The sequence below is a fragment of the Meles meles genome, chromosome 6 (genome assembly GCF_922984935.1).
Source record: "Meles meles chromosome 6, mMelMel3.1 paternal haplotype, whole genome shotgun sequence".
NCBI lineage: Eukaryota > Metazoa > Chordata > Mammalia > Carnivora > Mustelidae > Meles > Meles meles.
This window is the reverse complement of record NC_060071.1, coordinates 9,889,399-9,908,181: the sequence shown is the minus strand read 5'-3', so window position 1 is coordinate 9,908,181 and position 18,783 is coordinate 9,889,399. Positions and strand designations below refer to the sequence as shown.

Below are 18,783 nucleotides of genomic sequence, written 5' to 3'. Positions count from 1 at the left end.
TCACAGCAGGCGTGTCCTGCCTTTCCCTTTCCCAGGCGTGTTGGTGCCAGGACAGGTGTCATTTTCTTTTCCTCTGAATAGCTGGCCAAGAAGCCTTATTTTCACTTGGAGCTCTTCTTCCTAGGTGAATGGTGGTCCAGCTTGCAGGTGCCAGAGTTCCTGCACGATCCGGGAATGTTCGACAGGAAACTATGAGAAGTTAAAACTCTGACAGGACGCGTGTGTTAGGAGCTTCTAAAACAACACTCGTTTCCCCGAATCTCTGTCATGTTTGCCCTTTACTAAATGGAATGACCTCCTTTCATGATCTTAGGAGACGGTTACGCCGTCCCAGGAATGGGAGCAAGCTAAACTTGGACACTCTTCGGAGCATAGCACAGAAACATTTTGCGAAAGTCCATTTTTCTTGTTCTGTCGTAGTAGGGAGAGTTTAGTTGAGCACAGCACATCGTATACTTGTCTGTGTAAACCTCACGGTAGCGCCGGTAGGTGGGCGGGACTAGTCTGATGTTGGAGAACCGTGCGTGAGTAAGAACAGTGCCGGTAGATAGCATGAGAGTAGCGCCGTAGGCCGGAGAAAGGGGAAAAACAAACAGATGTTTTGAAAGTCATTTTTATTTGTTGAACAAATAGGAGTAATGTAAGAATTTCTGAAGTCTTGATAGAAAGGCAAACCCGCTATAAAGATGAGCTGTATTTTTTCCCCCATTTTTTCCTTAGCCTTGCTTATATGTACATGTAAAATTTTCATACTTATGACCTTAGATTTTAACCCTAGGTTTTACCTGTTTTTTTCATTGTATCATCAATCTGTATTTCAGCCTTTACCATGGTCTTCATAGTTAACAGCATGGCCTTGGCCTCAGGTTGACCAACCGTAGTTTTTTTCAGCCACTCCCATAGAGTTGGTAATATCTGTTTTTTAAAATACTGTGAAGTTGCCAAAAGCAGTTTTGACATGACATACAGTATCCTCAAGCCTCAGTACTGTCTAAGAATAATCGGGACTTGGATCATACTGGCTTTTGATATGTTCTTATTTCATATTCAGTACTGGGCACCAGAGGAACTGCCTTTATCAAAAACAAATCTGCTGTGCCACTGTTCTTGAAATTATGAACTCGTAATGGAAAGTGGTAAGCTAGATTGAACGGAGCCTGTCTGGGGGAATAAAGGACACCGTGTAACTTCTCAGTACGGATTTCAGGCTCAAGAGCTTCAAATGACAATTTGCAAATGACAAGACTTCACCACACTGGGCAGGACTCCCTTTTACTCACGTACATGAGCTGGGATGGACGCACACCTCTGCCCCTCTCAAGACCCTTTAAAAAGCTTCTTCAGCTGAAGATAGTCAGTGTGCCCGTGTAAAATAAGGTTTTTGAGGGTCACCTTTCTAAAATAAGTTCATACTTTAGAATAAGCCATGGTGTATATTCCTGACTGTTTGATCACTCCCGTGGATGTATAGCTGCAAGAGAGGAAAGTGGTTTCGGGGACACGCAAAAATCCGTTTGTATTTCCTGAGATCAGCTTTTCACATGATCTTAGGAGGGCTGGAGCAGCAGCGAGTTCTCTCCAGCAGGAGTTCTGCTTCTGGGTGTCAGTGACATCTTTTGCCATGGGCAGCTTTTATAACTATCTTTCCTTTCCTCCTAGAAAACAAATGTTAAGCAGATGGACAGTCCTGTGCCCTTAATGGTGACGGCACAGGATCCTTCAAGTCTGCCCAGTGCCCGAGATCCAGATGGCAGGTGTCTTGGCTGCACGTCGGATCCCGGGGATGGCCAGCAGCGCTCGTCTCTGCCCGAAGACCCTGAGCCTCGTCCGTGTGGCCACGGGAGCACTGTCAGGGAGACTGAAAGTTCCTCTGGTTTGTCAAGTGTGGCTGCAGAAGAGAATACAGACTGTTCCTGTAAGAAGGAAACCGAAGGTGTGGGGGGAGCAGGGGACGAGGCGGAGCCCTCACTTCCTGTGGACTGTGGAGCAGAGTCTGATCCCAGCAGCCGCCTTCTGAGCATACCTGCTTGTGGGGGAGAGGCCGTAGGAGACTTTCCATCCGATCAAGTCAGAAATGGAGAAACTGGAACAAAATCTTCTGCACTGGTCACAGACCAGGAGTCTCCGAGCACTGGAGACCGCCTCCTGCAGGGAGACATGGCCACGCAGCCGGGCTCCGCTCCCACTTCGCATGTCTCTGGAGGCGAACTGGCCGCCAGCGTCCCGGGGACTGCAGGAGAGACAGAACGTGGTCTCCCGAACATCGACGCCGCCATCCAGAAGGATGTGCTTGAAGTAAGGGAAGGTGCAAAGGAAAAGTTTGAGGACTCTCCTATCAGCACAGCCGGAGCCTCTGACGCGAAGGACACAAGGCAGCCTACAGATAAAGCTGCTGCTCCAAACGGCGTCTGTGCCCCCGGCTCCCCGGGTGCTAACGAACCTGCTAAGTCTTCACTTGCATCTAGGAAGGGAGAAGCCTCCCCTGTGAAAACTGCAGAGACAGAAGCTTTAAGAAGTTGCGAAGGGAATGCTGGGGCTCCCGTGGGTCAGAGCGCCCCGGTAGCTCCAGCTGCTGCAGAAGACACGACTTCCGATGGGCTCGGTCCTTCTGCTCCCTTGGCAGGCACAAGTGAGGCAGCGTCCCCCTCCGATCTGACCTTCCCTGGGCCACAAAAAGATGCGCCGAAAGAGAAATCAGAAACTGATTCATCTCCCATTCAGAGCCCAAACAGCCAGTCGCACCTCAGTTCTACACCGGGAGGGGACACTCCGTGTGCCACCCCTGCCCGTGGGCAGAGCACAGTGACTGCTGCTGGCCTGCTGGCTGCGGAACACTGTGGTGACATAGGTACCCAGCCCGAGGGCACCGCCCCAGGACTGCCCCCCCCACAGCCTCTCCCCCCGGCCCTCTGCTGTGAAGGTTCCCAGGCTCACACAGCCACCCCTGACCCCCTAAGAGGCACCCAGGAACAGGCGGAATTTTGTCCTCTTGAAGTTTCGGATAAAAGGGGCCAGGGAAAAGATTGGAACCTAGGAACAGCTTTAACAAATATGCTTGAGGTGCAGCCTCAGGTGCTTGTCCCCAGCGCCGAGAAAGAACTGACGCCAGACCAGGCCGTGACATCAGACAAGATTTCTCTGGCAAGCAAGCCAGGCAGTGAATCAGTAACCAAAGATGACGCACTTTCTCTTGTCCCCTCCCAGAAAGAAAAGGGAACAGCAACTTCTGAACTACATACGGCTACAGATGGTGGAGATGGCCCGGGCGGAGATTCGAGCGATCCTGATAAGCAGCCCTCAGAAGACGGTGCCATAGGCCTACCCGCACCCTCCACTGCTCTCCATCGTCAGCCCAGAATGGGGAATACCAGCCCCATGGGACTTAGTGGGGAACATGGGGCTCCCTGCCTTTCAGCAGCCCCCGAAGTTCTGGATCTCGAGGGGGGCACTGACGCTTCTCTGCTGCTTGCGGGTAAGGCCAGTGTGGCCTCCAATTCCGTTCTGACTGAGGTAGGAGAAACTCTGGTGGTTCCGGAAAGCTCTGAAGCTCAAGGACAAGATGGGAGGGATAAAGCCGTGACTTGTGCCTCTGTTAAGGAAGACACTTGTTCCTCAGGAGCGTTTCTGGAAGAGCAGAGAACTCCACCTCCTGGACCGGAGGCACCGGGGTTCTGCGGAGAGCGGAATTCGGCTGTCTGCGCCGAGGACAGAGCACTTGAGCACAGCAGTCCCCGGGGCGCACCCTTGGCCTGCCTGAACGCAGAAACTGAGCATAACCAGGAAGTGGCCCCGCCGGTCTCGCTGCTGACTGAAGGTGGGGCTGCGCGGAGCCTGGTGCCACGGGGAGCAAGTCTGGCTGCAGACCCGCAGCAGGAAGCCTCGACTGCATTGCCAGGTGTGTCACCAGATGGGGCTGGGGCTCTTGCTTGCAGTCGGTCTTCTGCTCTGGATATTGGCGTGCACAACCCTGAATCCCAAGGTAAAAACCATGCTGATGAGGTGAGCGGAAATGTGGGGTTGGATGTTGCTGCGGTTAATGCCACAGAAGATACTGTCGGGTCCAGAAGAGAAGCTGTATCACACACCGCCCAAGACCTCCCGATTTCAGAAGCCTTGAGCCAGGAGAAGACTATGATCCTGGGTTTGCCAGGAGCTTCAGCAGACAAAGGTGTGATGGACCTGCAGGGCGCCGCCGCTCCCGAGATGGTGCCTGTCGGTTGGAAGGAAGCAGACCGCAGCGGTGGCGTGGCTGATGCCAGCGGGGCGCAGGTGGATGCTGACGCGCACCACGTCCTCCAGCAGCCACCTGCCAGAGAGCTCCCCACCAAGACCGGACTCTCAAACAGTGGTGAGCCGGCCCCATGCAGGGCAGGGGGCACTCCCCCTCTACCCTGTGCTGTGCCTCTGCCCGAGGGAGCAGGCTCCATTGAGGAGGCTGCCAGTCGCATAGTGGAGGCCGTCCTGGACCAAGTCAAGTCCTCGGGAGCACTGATCACTGGGCGGGGGACTGGTCACATGTCACCATCCAGCCCTTCAGAGTCAGGCCCAGTGACTGAGCAGCCAGAGAGTGCTTCTGCAGGGAAAGGGAGCTCTCTTCTGCCTGGGCGGACCCCACACATGGGCAGTATCTGCGAAGAAGCCCCTGGCAGCCTTGCAGGGGGTTTGGCTGAAAGGGAGCAGCTGGAGAAGATGGTTCTGGCCGCTGAAGGATCTGGGCCCGCAGTAGGTAAGCAAAGCAGGATACAGAAGTAGCAGTTTGAGGGACAGACTCTCTTAAGAGCCTCAGAGATGTGCTGGTATAAAAAGGAGACCTCTTTGTGGTTTAGAAGCGTCTTTTCATTCATTGGGTAAGTTGCCAAGTTAATAGTCACCACCGTCAGAAAAGGGACGACCTCAGGGTTGGACAGATTTTTGCTTCCTGCATTGTAGACTCCAGGCCTGACTGATTAAACCTGTAAACGCTCTGTCTGCCACACCAGAGGAGTTGCAATTTTGCAAACCGAGAAAATTGGTCTCCATCGCAGGTGCTTTACAATGATAAAGGAATTTAGCAGATGTTTTTATTCACATGGCTTAGTCCTTTTTTCTAGAACTGTGAAAAGCAGTGTTGAAAAAGTACGTTTTGCTTACAAGCCCAGAACACTTTTCCTTCCCTGTCATCCTACTCTGTATTCTGAGCAAATTTAGAGTCAGGGTGGTTTCATGAAACAGCTGTAAGAGTCGTTCTACGCGAATGACCCTACATCCAAAATGGTGGTATTAGGTCATTGGGGAGGGCGGGGGCGGGGCAGGGGAGGGGAACGGAGAGAATGCCCTCCTTTTCCTGCCCGCGGAGCTGACTTCCAGTTCCATTGCCTGTTGCTTTTGGGCAGCAGTCTGGGAATTCGGGGCCGTGTGCAGGGCAGGGGATGGGATGCAGGATGTCCGCCCAAGCCTGCTGAGCTGCTCTCACAGCGCACACGTTGTGTCTGCTTATCTCGGTGAAGCAGCTGCCTGGGGCCGAATGCTCACACAGCAGCCTGTTCCCTCTGTGGGTAACCATGTCCAGAGAGAGCAAAGAGAAACCGCTGTGGCTTGGGGGAAATAAGCTACGTGAATAAAACTTCTTCTTGGGGGTTGGAGCTAAAGCCGAAGCTGGAGCCCAAGGTGGCATTGACTCCTGAATCGTTAAAGGTCTGTTCGATTCGTACTTTGATGCTGCCACCTGTTGCCAGGTGTAGACAGAGGACCGGTCTCCATGCTCACCCCCAGCCTGTGTAGGTAAGAAGTAGCCTGAATTGTTCTTATTGTTGGTTTGTTTTTGCTGCTCTTGTCATGTTTGAAAATCTCCTTAAGTGTAGTATGTGTTTAAAGTGTGGGGGTGGGGCATGTAGAGAAACCCACAGAACCAGAAAAGAAGTTGCTTAGGAAAAAGAGCAGTTTGTGGTCCTCCCCCCCTCCGCCCCCGATAAAGGGTTTTTAACCAATTAAGATCTTTTTATTCCTATTGAGGAATTTAAGAAGCTTTAGGTATTACAGTATTTTCGGTGACTTGGCGTTTTTTAGTTTTATTCGTGTTTTGGATTGTTAGTACTAGAAATTTGTTGGCTGCTATCTCAGGATTTAAATGAAAAGGTCTCTAATTTTTAAAATAAGATACGACAACAAGTCTATTTTGGGGGCCCTGGCAGGTTGACATTTCAGAAGAATGGGAGTGGCTGTAAGCTGATGCCTGGCTGTGTTCATTTGGGTGCTGTGTCTTTGGCCACATGGGCTGGAATTATTTGTCTTTCTGGCTCAGTAGTCCAAACTTAACCCGAGCAAGTGCAAATTCTGTGAAGTTTGGGTCTCTAATACCGGAGAGAAAAGGTAGAAACCGGGGAGAATTTCAGACTTTGAATTTTGGTAGTTTGTAGATAGGATATAAATGCTATGAAATGATTTTTAAGGTTTTTAGGAAGGAAAATGAGTTGTATGAAATTTCCTCAGTATCTCTGGGTTTAGGCGTGATTGATGTGTGTGGGCGAGTTACTGGTTCTGCTACCAAGAAGAGTCATACGTGTTCAGTGCTCATGGTCTTATGTTACAGAGAGAAGTAGCCAGTGACCAAGAAATAGGTGCTTTCTTCAAGGGGAAAAAAAAAAAAAAAGGCAGAATTGGGGAAAGTCCCAGGTCACACTGCCCTAGAGAAAAAGCACCTGAGTGTGATCTCAGCCAAAGGGTAATTTCTGGGAAGTTTACCTTCCATTCATGGATTTAACCACAGTGTTTTATGAGTGAAGAGACATCGGATAAATGCTGATTTGGAAGGAGCCGCATGGCCCTGGCTTCTGTTTGAAGATGCTGCCAGATAGAAATTAACATGAGAAAACACAGAACTGCCCGTTACAAGGAGGGGATGCGGCCCTTCACTCATCCTGAGCATCCATCACCATGGTTTGGGAAGTTAGTCCTCCGGGACTCAGCCGGGCCAGGCTGCAGAGGTGGCCGGTGACCCTTGTGTCTCAGTAACCACTCTTCACGGTCGCCTGCTGAGATACATAGTTTCACCTGCTGGGTATAGGATAATAAGGGTGTGCCAGAAATCACTTTCCCAAATAAATAAAATAGAAGTCATCAACAACCAACAAAATTACTCTTATTTAGAAATGTTTTGATCAGTGAGTACTTCTAAGGTGCTTGCTTAGGTTTTGTTTTGTTTTTTTTTTTTTAACTTTATTTACATTTTATGAAATGTAACATAGGTTTTTGTTCTTTGGGCAGGGAAGCTTGTTTAAATTGCTAATAAGATTGTATAATTATAAAAGGAGAATTTACAAATGCTCATCTGTAGGACTGTAGCTCCCCTAAACCCGAAGGAGACCTTTGGGCATGCCACAGTGTGCTGGAGAATAAACTCTCTTCTTTGGTGAAAGAAACTTCTCTGCCCTTTGGTGTATGGAACATTTTTTCTCTGCCAGAGTAGTGGTATGACGAGATTGAAATCAGCCAGAGAAAAATTTCCACATGAAATCGACATGATAGTTCTATTTTTATTTGTATTATCAAGGTGCATTTTAAACGTGCAGTCTCAGCCCCCTTTAAAAAAAGAAAAAAGTCAAAGGCTCAGTTTGTCTCAGACATCAAGTTATCACTTCCTTCCTGTATTTGCTTGACCATATGGTGGTCAGGTAACAAAAACCACTACTGTTTGGTCTAGTGAGCATAATTCTAAAGAAAACATGTAAAAACATTTTGTTAAGAAATGGAATTCCTTGGGGTGCCTAGCTAGCGCAGTTGGTGGAGTGTATGACTTTTGGTCTGGGGGTTGTAAGTTCAAGCCCCATGTTGAGTCTATGTAGAGATTACTTAAAAATCATTTTAAAAAAAGAAAAGAAAATTCTTTGTGATTATGTTTTGGTTAGGGAAGAAATAAAAATAAAAATACAAAAAATATATTATTTACTAGAATATTTCAGTCTTGTCCATTGCAGTGATGGTTAGATGAGAGTGTGTAGCATGTTTTTAGAGAAAGTCAGACTCCTCTAAAAAGCTTTTATCTCATTCAAGACCCATCTTTCCTCTGTGTCCTGTGCAAATATGAACATCTCTGGCTTCTTGGATGATAAACAAGATGGACCACCTAGCCTCAGCTCTTAATCTGTTTCCTTAAAGCTTATGAAGTTACTCTCCCATACACAGTCAGCGCCACACTCCCGGATTTGTCAGGAAAAGTCAGTAGTGAAAATGGAAGTTCAGCAGACATTGGATTGCACGTCTGCTTAGCTACAAACCTGTGCAGAGGCGAGGGGAAAACCATGTGGACCTCGTGATAAAGGAACAGCTCAGCACAGGGCCTGAAATGACACCAGCTGCGAATGAATACTTTCCCATTTTGCACAAAAGCAAAAGCAAACAAAACACGTGAAGCCTGGATGTGTTGTGTAAATACTAAAACACGGGCACTGGTTTTTCAGACGTACTTTGTAACCCCCTTGTTCTCTTCAGAAATGCCAGACTTGAAAGCTGCGGATGAAGTGGATTGTCTGAGTAATGCCAGGGCGAGCTTGGCCTCTGCAGAGGTGGTCGTAGGAGCCGCAGCCGCCACGCCTGACGTGAAGCAAGGCCTGGCAACCCAGGCGGTAAGTGGCAGTTAAGTCTACAGGAGCACAAAATGTGTTCAGCCTGGTCTGATATGTCTGATATATGGCCTTGGTTTTTTGTTTTGTTTTGTTTTCTGGTTTGTTTGGGGAACTTTTTTTTTTTTTTTTTTTTTTTTTTTTAGCAAGATTATTTCCCCCCTTGCCTCTTTTCCCATCGCGTGGAGATGTGGCTGTGTTCAGCTTTCATACACAGCATGCTCCACCCAGCGCAGGTTTGAAACGAGCCCTTCTGCATGGGTCCCTCGGAGACTGTAATGAAAAAGATTTTCCCTGGGAGCACGAGACTTGAGTTTGTCATCGTGTTTAATGTGTCACAGAAAGGGATCTAGTAACCCCTTAAACCTGACCGTTCTTTTTTTATATAGAAACTGATAAGAAAAATGAGATTTTAATTTAGTGTTCATGACTGTCTAAAATGTGTAACATATCATTTTTAGTGACCAAAAAAGTTTCACTAGTTTTTTTAGAGCGGCTTTATTGAGTTATAATTCACACACTGTAAAATCCACCCGCATCAAGTGCCTGGTTTAATCGTTTTCAGTAGATTCCAGAGCAGTGGTCACCCCTGTCTGATTTCAGAACACTGTCATCATCCCAGAAAGAACCCTCCTATGCTTTAGCAGCCCATCCCTCCCCATTGTCCGGCTCCTGGTTGTCCCTCATCTCCCTTCTGCCTCTAGCATCTGCCCCTTCTGGAAAGTCATGTGGGTCATATAGTTAGTGGGATCATATATGACTACATTGTCTTTCACAAGCGGTTTCTCTGACTTAGCTTACTCTTTCAAGGTCAAATCATGTTGTAACACATATTCTGTTTCTTCTCATTGCCAAGTAATACTCCATTCTGTGGACTGGCCACATTTGATTTTCTTGTTTCTACTCTTGGGCTGTTGTGAGTAATACTGCTAGGAACCTTTGTGGACAAGTTTGTGTGGATATATGTTTTTGTATACCCAGTAGAGGATTTGCTAGGTCCCTGGTAATTCTCCCATCCAAGTACTAACCAGGCCCGACCCTGCTTAGCTTCTGAGATCAGACAAGATCAGGCACATTCAGGGTAGTATGGCCGTAGACAGTCACTGGTAATTCTATACTTAATATTCAGTAAGTTTTCAAAAATGTCTTTTCTTCGGGTTCTTGAGATTCTTTTTGTTTAAAAGCTATTAACTTAAAATAAGGGAACAAACAAACGTGTTGCGAGAAACAGTGCTCTAAGCTTTAAAGTCCTTGCTGGTTAATAAAAAATAAATTATTTATTATTAATTATTAATATTAGCTCCCTCCGGAAGCTGAAAATCAAGTTTTAAGACTAAATCGTATTTTCCCTCAGAAAATCAGTCTTCTTTGTCTAGACTTGACAGGGCCCTGTTTTTGCTCTTCAGAGGGCTACGTGGTACTTTCTCTTAAAGTTACCCCAGTAGGTAAACAGAACCGTACCCTACCAAGCTATTTCAAGTGTATGAACTGTGATAAACAGGCTTCATTTTATTGGAGTCGGGTGGTAGGGAGGTGCGGACTGTTGTAGCCGCTCCTCATTACAGATAATGTTCATGACTCATGCCTGGGCGGCTACTTGTAGTGCAGGCAGTATTCAGACAAATGTTGCTCTTGTCCCTGGGGAAAGAAAAGAGAACACACCCTGCATATGTACATGTGTGTCTTTGTTTCCAGAAGCCCCTAAAAAAGGGAAGGAACAAACTCACATCCTTGAATTCAAATGCCTGTTTCTTAGTCTTGCACCGAAGAGAGCCTGCTGCTTGGCCATAGCCCCTTTGCTTTCCCAGGAGGGTTACCTCTATCCTAATTTTATCTTGTCCATTATAAAGAAAACAGAACATTACTTTTTTTTTTTTTTTTTTTTTTTTTTAAGTTCTTCCTTTCCTTGTTCTCTTTCCTCTTCTCATTTTCCCTCTGGTTTTAGAGGAGTTGAGAGAGAGAATGCTCCTCTGGTCAGTCAGTGTCTCATGTCCCAGGTGAAAGAATTAAACCCTCGAGAGAGTGCCATGACTGGCCCAAGGTCAGAGCCAACCAGAATGGGAGCCAGGAGGCCGACACAGCAGGGTGCGACCTTGTTGACTGCCCCAGGCTCTGTGAGCAGGCCTTCTGAGGAGGTCCCTGCGTGTCTGTGACCTGTCTGTTGTTGGGAAGTTCCGGTGCCTTCCGCGTTGTGTCTGCCTCCACTTCGCTTGTTGGAGAAAACCTACATTCATGCGTCTTCAGGTCTAGGAAGTGGCGATGTTTGTGCTCACGGCATCGTTGGACTGATGGGACATCTGAACGCTTACCTTTCCCTCTGTTGCTCTGCGGCATTGGCCCCGTCTGCTGTGAAGTGGAAGGATAAAGCATGAGCACACACTTTGATGTTCCCCGGGTCTCGGTTTCTCTTTTTTCTTTCCCATTGAGCTCTTCATGTACTATATTCACTGTGTAGCTTTTCAAGAAGGTCACAGACTTGGTGAAGGACAGAGTATGTTAAGGCTCTGTGGGACAGGCTGTGTCATGACTAGCCAGCTGGACTGTTGATGTGGAAGTAGCCACAGGCTACATGTAAACATGAGTGTGACTGGGCTGCAGTGAAACTCGATCAGTAGACCCTAAACTTTGAACCTGGCATAGCATTCAGGTCATGAAAGTCTCCTTTTTGAACAATTTTTTTTGTCGCTCATTTAAAAATGTAAAGCCCGCTCTTGGGATTTTTCATGGGCTACACAAAACCAGGCAGTGAGACCCTGGCCTAGAGAATGCTTGTGCACCAACAGATGGAAAGGAGAGAGCAAGTACACTTGTTTTGTTTTCCACATCGTTCTGTTTTGTGGTGGAAATGCTCGGTGTTAGACTGCACGTTGGAAGGCAGAGAGTTCGCTTCTGGGTCTCTCCTGAATTAGCTTTTTGACTTTGTCTCTCCAGAGCATGGCTTCCCTACCTCTCTTTATCTTCCGGCCTTAACCCCCTGGGCTGTGTGTTTGCAGTCTGAAACGGTTACTTTTCACCCTGAAAGAGTGAGCTTGAGACTGTAGTGGAGGGTGGAGGGGCATTAGTTTAATATTATTTAATCCTGTCTTTCTGACACATGCCCAGGCTGTGTGTTGACCTTGGGAACAGGCCAGTCATTGCTTCATTGAATTACTGCTTCACTGAATCATCCTCTAACAGTTTTAAAACACAAAGAAGTTATATATCTTGTGTTATTGTCTTGAAAACCTGGAACCATGGCGCACTTCTGGCAGTTTTTTTAGTAAATGTAAGTGAGGAATCCATTCTGAGTTCTTAGAGGATGCTCCCTGTTCTGTCACCTTCTCTAAGCACCTCGGGGTCGAAGTGCATAAGCCCTCTGCTGAGTGAGGCACTATCAAGTGTTTAAGGAATTTCGCATTCCTTTACCTGCTTGACCATCGGGTTGTACACAAACCCTTACTTGAGAAGTCGGTAATCCTTAAAATCATGATTCATAAAGGAATCCTTATGAAGATGAATGCTTGCTATATTCTCCGAGAAACACAGGTATGTGTTAGATGCTGCAGGTTTCTCAGTAGACGGTAGGTGGTCCAAAGAGATAACTTCTTCACTGGGTTGAAAATTATTCACTGTTTAGAAGGCCAAGGCATTCGCTCACACATACCTCTTCCCTTTAGTCATTTTATCAGCATCTTACGGTTGTGGTTTGTTACTACTATTATTTTGTTAATGTATGCCAACATTTTAATATTTAATATTGGTCGCAATTTAATATTCAGTATTATCCCCTCTAACATTATGGGTTTGAAGTTTCTCAGATTACCTTTTGTTGCCTGCCATTTTCCCCCCTCAGTGAGTTAATATGTATCAAGCGCTTAGAACAGGGCCTACCACTATTATTAATCCGTTCCCCAACTTCAGACTTCTGTCTCCGTTTATTTAAGTAACCAGTGGCATTCGGTGGTTGATAGTGCTTCCTAAATCAGACGTGGTTTGTTTCTCTATTACTGTTACAAGAGCAGCAGGAATGGCATCAGACATTAATTTGAGATGGGAGACGTGGAGCTTGTTGTACCTCTGGGAGCTTTAGAATTTGAATGGACCTTAAAGTCTCTGCAGTCTCAACATTTTTACCTCATAGGAGAAGGTGGTTTCAGGATAGTTAAGTGACTTGACGTACTTCACAACTAATCAACTCTTTAAACTAGATTAGGACTTAACTTCTATTTTAATACTGTTTCTCCTATACTGTGGTTTCCAGGAAAGTCAAACCAGGAGGTTCTAGTTGTTAGGAATCCAATCCAGTTCACCTGGATGGGTTTTTGCATTCTACCCCAGAAAGGTGCTCACCCATACGAAGACTCTAAGACCATTACATTATACTACTGTGTTTCCAGTGATGGTTGGAAAAATTCCTCTGGCCGTTTTAGGATGTAAGTGATTCACTTTAAAATAAGTCTCATGTTCTTATCACAGTCTGTTAGCTACAGCTGAATATCACCAAGATACTGTTTATCCAAACAGTTGGCTTTTGGTGCAGAAATTACTAAGATTTTCCAGACCTGCCTTTTATTTCCTAAACAATGATATGACTAGGTATAGAGATGATGACATTGGATACTTAAGTGCAGAATAGAAAGCCTTCTGGGACCATTCTTTTTGAGAATATGCTCCATGGTGATCAGGAAAGAATTCTGACTACTGCTCCCTTGCCTGAGGGCCGCAGACCAGCCTATCCCGTGTCTTTTAGGATATTTTACCCTTCAGTATGTGGCCAGGTTCATTAGGAAGGAACTTGCTTCCCTGGGGTGTCTGTTCATTGCAGTATCTCTGTAATAATTACTTTTCCAAATGCTCATCACGTAAGCTTTTTAGCCATTTGGAACAGTTAATTCAGCAGGCCCGTATATCTTGTCCGGATGCCTGTGGTCCTAGCCGCCAAACACTCACACACAAATATGCCCAAGCACAACTATAAAATCCCATATGTTGAGTATTAGGTTACTGGGAAAGTCTACTCTTCATTTAACGCACGGTCCCCAGTCAAGAAAGCAATGTAAACCCAAGCCACTATTCCTTTTTTAATAACTACACAGCAAAGCATCACATTAACTGAATTTCCCTTCTTAATTATTTTTACAACAGTATTAATATTTATTTCTTCGGGGTTGTGGAAAGGGCAGTGTTGAACTATTTCCGGTTAAATCTTCTTGAATTCTCTCTGTATTTGTTACTTCTAATGGAACACGGTGTTTCCTTTCTCTTGTCTCAAGGGGGCGAGCTTGCATTTTCTTCTCCAGTGGAGGAGTCTGGCTGAAAACTCTGCTTTGTGTGGCTGGTCACAGCCTTCTTGCTCAGCTGCCGTAGGAAAATATGACAGCTCTCAGGCTTTTGGGTTACTAACTGGACAAGCCTTAACACTGATATTCAAAATGGCGTCCACACCATACCCTCTTATTTAAGTTTTCAGTTTCAAGAAAGGTCCTTTTAACGATGTCTCTGCTATCGTATTTACGTATATAGTTTTGTGGCGTGTCACCTAGGGAAAGGCAAATTGGCCTCTTTACGAGACGCCAATAAGTCTTCTCTGCCTGTATTTGGCATTTAAAAGAGCCAGGCCTCCCTAATTATCCCTTATGGGTCTGGCACTACAGCTCACTTCAACCACAGGAAAACTTACTCCTCAGCTTTTTCATACAGACTTTTTTGGAGATATTCTTTCTCTGGATCTCTTCTGAAATGGAGTATTTCCAGGAAATTCTGCAAATATTCTAGTCAAGTAGTTGCCAAAAAAGAAGTGCCTCGAAGAACCACAGGTTCAGGCTGTAAAGTCAGAAGTTAAAAAAGTATAACCTTAGTGTAAAAGTATCTTCGGATAATATATGTGAAAGTGTAATTTAATGGTCTGGCTCAAGGTTTTTAAGTGACCTTGAACAGGTTTTCTAATTTCTCTGGCCTGTTTTCTCCTTTGTTATAATGGTTAGGGACTCTCTGAAGTTCCTTCCAGCTCTTAATTTTGGACGAGTTGGTCAAATGTTGGGGGGTATATCTTATGTGTTAGACCAGGACAATCATGAAGGATTTTTTTTTTAACTGAAGTAGAGTTGATACACCATGTCACAGTGATTGGACGACTCTGTGTGTCATTATGTGAGGGACTTCTTAAAATCACACTATTTAATGGCCAGATTCCTAACTGATCATTTTCTCCCTGAACAATTCCCAAGATGTTTTGCTCTGAGTCTTAAATTATGTTAATAATCTACTCTTTTGGGGCACCTGGGTGGCTCTGTGGGTTAAGCCTCTGCCTTCGGCTCAGGTCGTGATCTCAGGGTCTTGGGATCAAAGCCCACATCAGGCTCTCTGCTCAGTGGGGAGCCTGCTTCCCCCTCCCCCTCTGCCTGCCTCTCTGCCTACTTGTGATCTCTTTCTCTCGGTCAAATAAATAAAATGTTTTAAAAGTCTACTTTTTTCTCTCTCACAGAGAACAGCTTGATCAGAGGTCATATGTACATTCTGAAAGGGGAGAGCATGTGCCTTTTTTTTTTTTTTTATATCTTCTGTTGGGACAAAAGAACCAAATCTGATTCTTGTCACTCTGCTGGCCCGTTTTGTACACTCCTCATTTCACTTGTGTTCATTCTTATCTCATTATTTTGACAGTCGAGGATAGTAGCCAAGCATGATGGAAAGTTTGTGGAGCCAAATAAACCAAAGTTTAATCCCAGTTCTGCCCCTGGATCCGCCGCCTCGATCGTTTGTTCAGAGGCTCCGTTCCCTCCTCTGTAAATCTGGGATAATGATGTCCTCTTCAAGAATTATTGGTACTAATTAGAGTTAGTGGAGTGGTTAGCATGTAATAGACATTTTATCAGAGTTTGGTAGAATTCTAAACCCATTTTAACCTAAGAATTATCAGACCCATGCTTAAGACTGGGAATGAATGATTTTAGGCAGGTGATGGTTGAGATGGTCTTGGAAGAAATTACTGGTTCTGTCAGGCCACCATGGTCAGTTACCATGCCACGTGTTATTTATGGGAAGGGGGCACACTGATTTACCCAGTACTTGTTTCAGCGTGTGCCCGCTGAACTTGGCGCCGGGCCTCACGTCTGCTACAGTGAAGACAGGTCAGCCAGCTTCAGAGACTGCTGTCCAGCAAGAAGAGACCATTATCAGACCAGTAGGTAGGGTACAGGGTGGTGAGCGTTAAAGTGGAGCTGCACAAACCTCTCTCTCTCAGCGAGGTCGATGGCACTTTCTTGGCTCCAGGTTCCTGTGCACGCCCTGGAGGGAGGGACGTCTCCCGAGACTGTGCCATTTTTACAGGGTTTACCTCACATGGCTCTCCACGTTTCAATTTAAAAGCTGATTTATCTTCTGTGAGAGTGAAGATAGTGCATGCTGTTGGAAACACAGGCATGGCTATACCCACTGTTTCTACCCGTAGCCTTGGAAGGGCCACCACCCGGTGCTCTCTTAGAATAATAGTGTATGGGGGTAGCTGGGTGGCTCAGTTTCAGCTCAGCTCGGGTCTTGATCTCAGGGTCATGAGTTCAAACCCCACGTTGGGCTTCATGCTGGGTGTGGAGCCTACTTAAAGAAAAAAAAATACCATATTGCTTCGGATCCTACATTCGGCTTACTGTGTTCGGCTTACTGACATCACGTGACTTCGCGGCTACTTGTTTTTGCCTCTTAAAAGGGGAAACTTTCATCATAGAAAAACTAAGAGAAAAATGTCATTTGATTTGTGAAGAAAGGCTTATCAAGTCCTTCTCAGGGATACGCATGACTGGGGAAGTCACAGATTTCTCATAGTAGGTTTTGTAAGAAGATGCCTGGTGATGTCTTCCTCTGGTTGGCCACCCTCAGAATAACATGTGCCTGTATTTGGGTTTTTTGACTTTAAACAGAAAAGTTTCCGGGGTGCTGATTTCATTATTTCTGATCTCTTCAAGCTGCTCCATTTTGGCATCTAGCTTGTGGCCTTGATTTTGTTCATTTAGAAAGCATTAAATGAATGCTTTCCCCTTTCAAGGTATTGCATCAAGTAGCTAGAGGATTTTCTTAGAAGATAAATATTGTCCCTGTTTCTGATTCATTTGAATAAAGAAAGCATGTGCGCACAAACATACTCCCAATATGAGAATGCAGTGTAGGAGACATGCCATAGGAACCATTAACATGCTTTAGGGGTTCACAGAGAAAAGACTATTTTTCTTCTTTTCAAGTAGGCTCCGTGCCCTCTGTAGAGCCCACTGTGGGGCTTGAACTCACAACTTTGAGATCAAGACCTGAGCTAAGAGTCAGATGCTTAACCGACTGAGCCGCCCAGTGGTCTGAGAAATGACTTCTTGAGAAGTGCTGGTGTGAAATGTAGTAAGGTTTCCTTGGTAATAACCGCGTTGTAACACATGTGGCATAAATATTCACTGGAAAGAATCGGGGTAGATTGAGGGAGCCTTTGATGTGCTTTCCAGCCTTAAGCAGCCGATTGTGTTTGCTTTCACTGTGTACGCGCCCCCTTGAAGATCATAGAATTGCCTGAGCGTTGCCAGAAACGCCCTAATTTGTAAGGTAACTGTGACCTGGCAGTCATCCAGGTTAAAAAAAAAATCTATTAGGAAACAGAAAAGTAACATGCCCACAGTACAAACAACAGAAGTATTTGGTAGTATGTGAACCATATGGGAATTAAAAAGAGTGATACCTTTGTGTAAATATTTCCATTCAACCAGCATCAACCCATGTTTCCCCCGCTTGGCCTCTTTCATTTCATGCAGTATAGAGGAGTTTTGCTTCCCTTCCGCAGACCCCTGCCCCAGAGCTGTGTCACTGCTGTGGAGCGAGAGGATTGATGTGCCGTGGTCTTAAGTATCACCTCAGCGCCGCCTGTGTAGTCTTCCAGACAAAGTCAGTGAGTGCTGAAAGTACCTGCCATGACATCCAGACGAGCGTATTTAAAATACTCCGAATTTGTCTCACTCAGAAGTCGCAGTGAGCCAGAATACTTAGTATGTCGCTCTTCATTATCTGTAGTTGGCATTCTGTCCTAACTGAGTCGTCAGGATTGTCCTGTATTTAAGAGTTTCGAAAGCCTACTCCTTCTGCTGTTGGCGTTTGCGGTTGAACGGAGGTGTAGTAACGAAACAGATTTTTCATGTGTGCTTCTTGGATTCCTCTTGAAGGTGTTGCAGAAGATGATTTCTGAAAGCATTTGAACAAATAGTGGGACTAATTGGAATAAATGTAGAGCCTCCCAAAGGGGACACTGGAAAATATTTGGACGTAGAAATTTTGACTTTTGACCTTTCATTTATTTGAGATTCATACCTATACATATGTGTGGGCGATTATTTGCAGCATAGAACACAAGATACCTCACAAGCTGCGTAGCATCTGGGAGATTTTTGCTCAACCCCTTCCTTGAGGCAGGAAAAAAAATGGAGATAATTAGTAGAAAACTGAAATATTCTATTGCTTGGAATTTTTTTTTGAAGAAGGCTAAATCACTGGAAAAATGTACTAGGTTTAGAGATGTCCCACCACCCCCTTGGTTAATTTGTAAAAATACAGAGCTTAGGGGATTGTAAGATATGCAGTGGAACCAGTTAAAGGTCTTTTCTATTTATATCCCAGATTCTCTAACTACAGGAATCTAGAATCTTCCAGAAATCATCGTTCTCATTATGGACTCTTAGTGTAGGGAGGAACTGTCATCTCTATCATGCAGTCTGTACCCTTTAATCTGCAAGGAGGGAATTTGAGCCAGGAGCACTCAAATCAAAGCGTCTGCCATTGTTTGCCCAGCTGGTTAATGCCAGAGCCAGGCCTAGGATCCTGAACCCTGGGGTCAGTCTTGTGGTCCAACCACTCCCTCTTGCCCACCTGCCTCAGAGATCAGCTGTAGTCACGGCAGTCAGCTCCTGAGTGTCCCAGCAGGAGCTGAGGCACCCCACGAGCCTCTCCCAATGTTTCTGCTGATTCCCAGGACTGCGCTTACTCACTGTGGACACCCCTTATGTAACATAGCCCAACAGCTCAGTGACCGCATGCTGTCTCATTGAGTCCTGTTCTCCCTGCCCTCAGCCTGAGAGAAGTCATGGAAGGGCACAGCTGAATCTGTGCCTCGAATCCCGTGTTGTGGCTGACATTCTGTGTGCCTCTGCTGCCCGGGGCAGCTGGGGGTGGTGGTGGGGACAGG

At 45.9% G+C, this 18,783-nt stretch overlaps 1 protein-coding gene across 9 annotated transcripts in view; it reads left to right on the top strand.

The window, feature by feature from the left end:
* The window catches only part of AKAP13 (A-kinase anchoring protein 13), a 320,007-nt gene that overhangs the window by 165,970 nt on the left and 135,254 nt on the right, over positions 1-18,783 (top strand). For all 9 annotated transcript variants that reach the window (XM_046008539.1, XM_046008544.1, XM_046008541.1 and 6 more), the window contains 2 exons: positions 1,660-4,726; positions 8,467-8,600. In XM_046008539.1, coding sequence (XP_045864495.1) covers positions 1,660-4,726; positions 8,467-8,600 — 3,201 coding nt within the window. The remainder of the gene's footprint in view (positions 1-1,659; positions 4,727-8,466; positions 8,601-18,783) is intronic.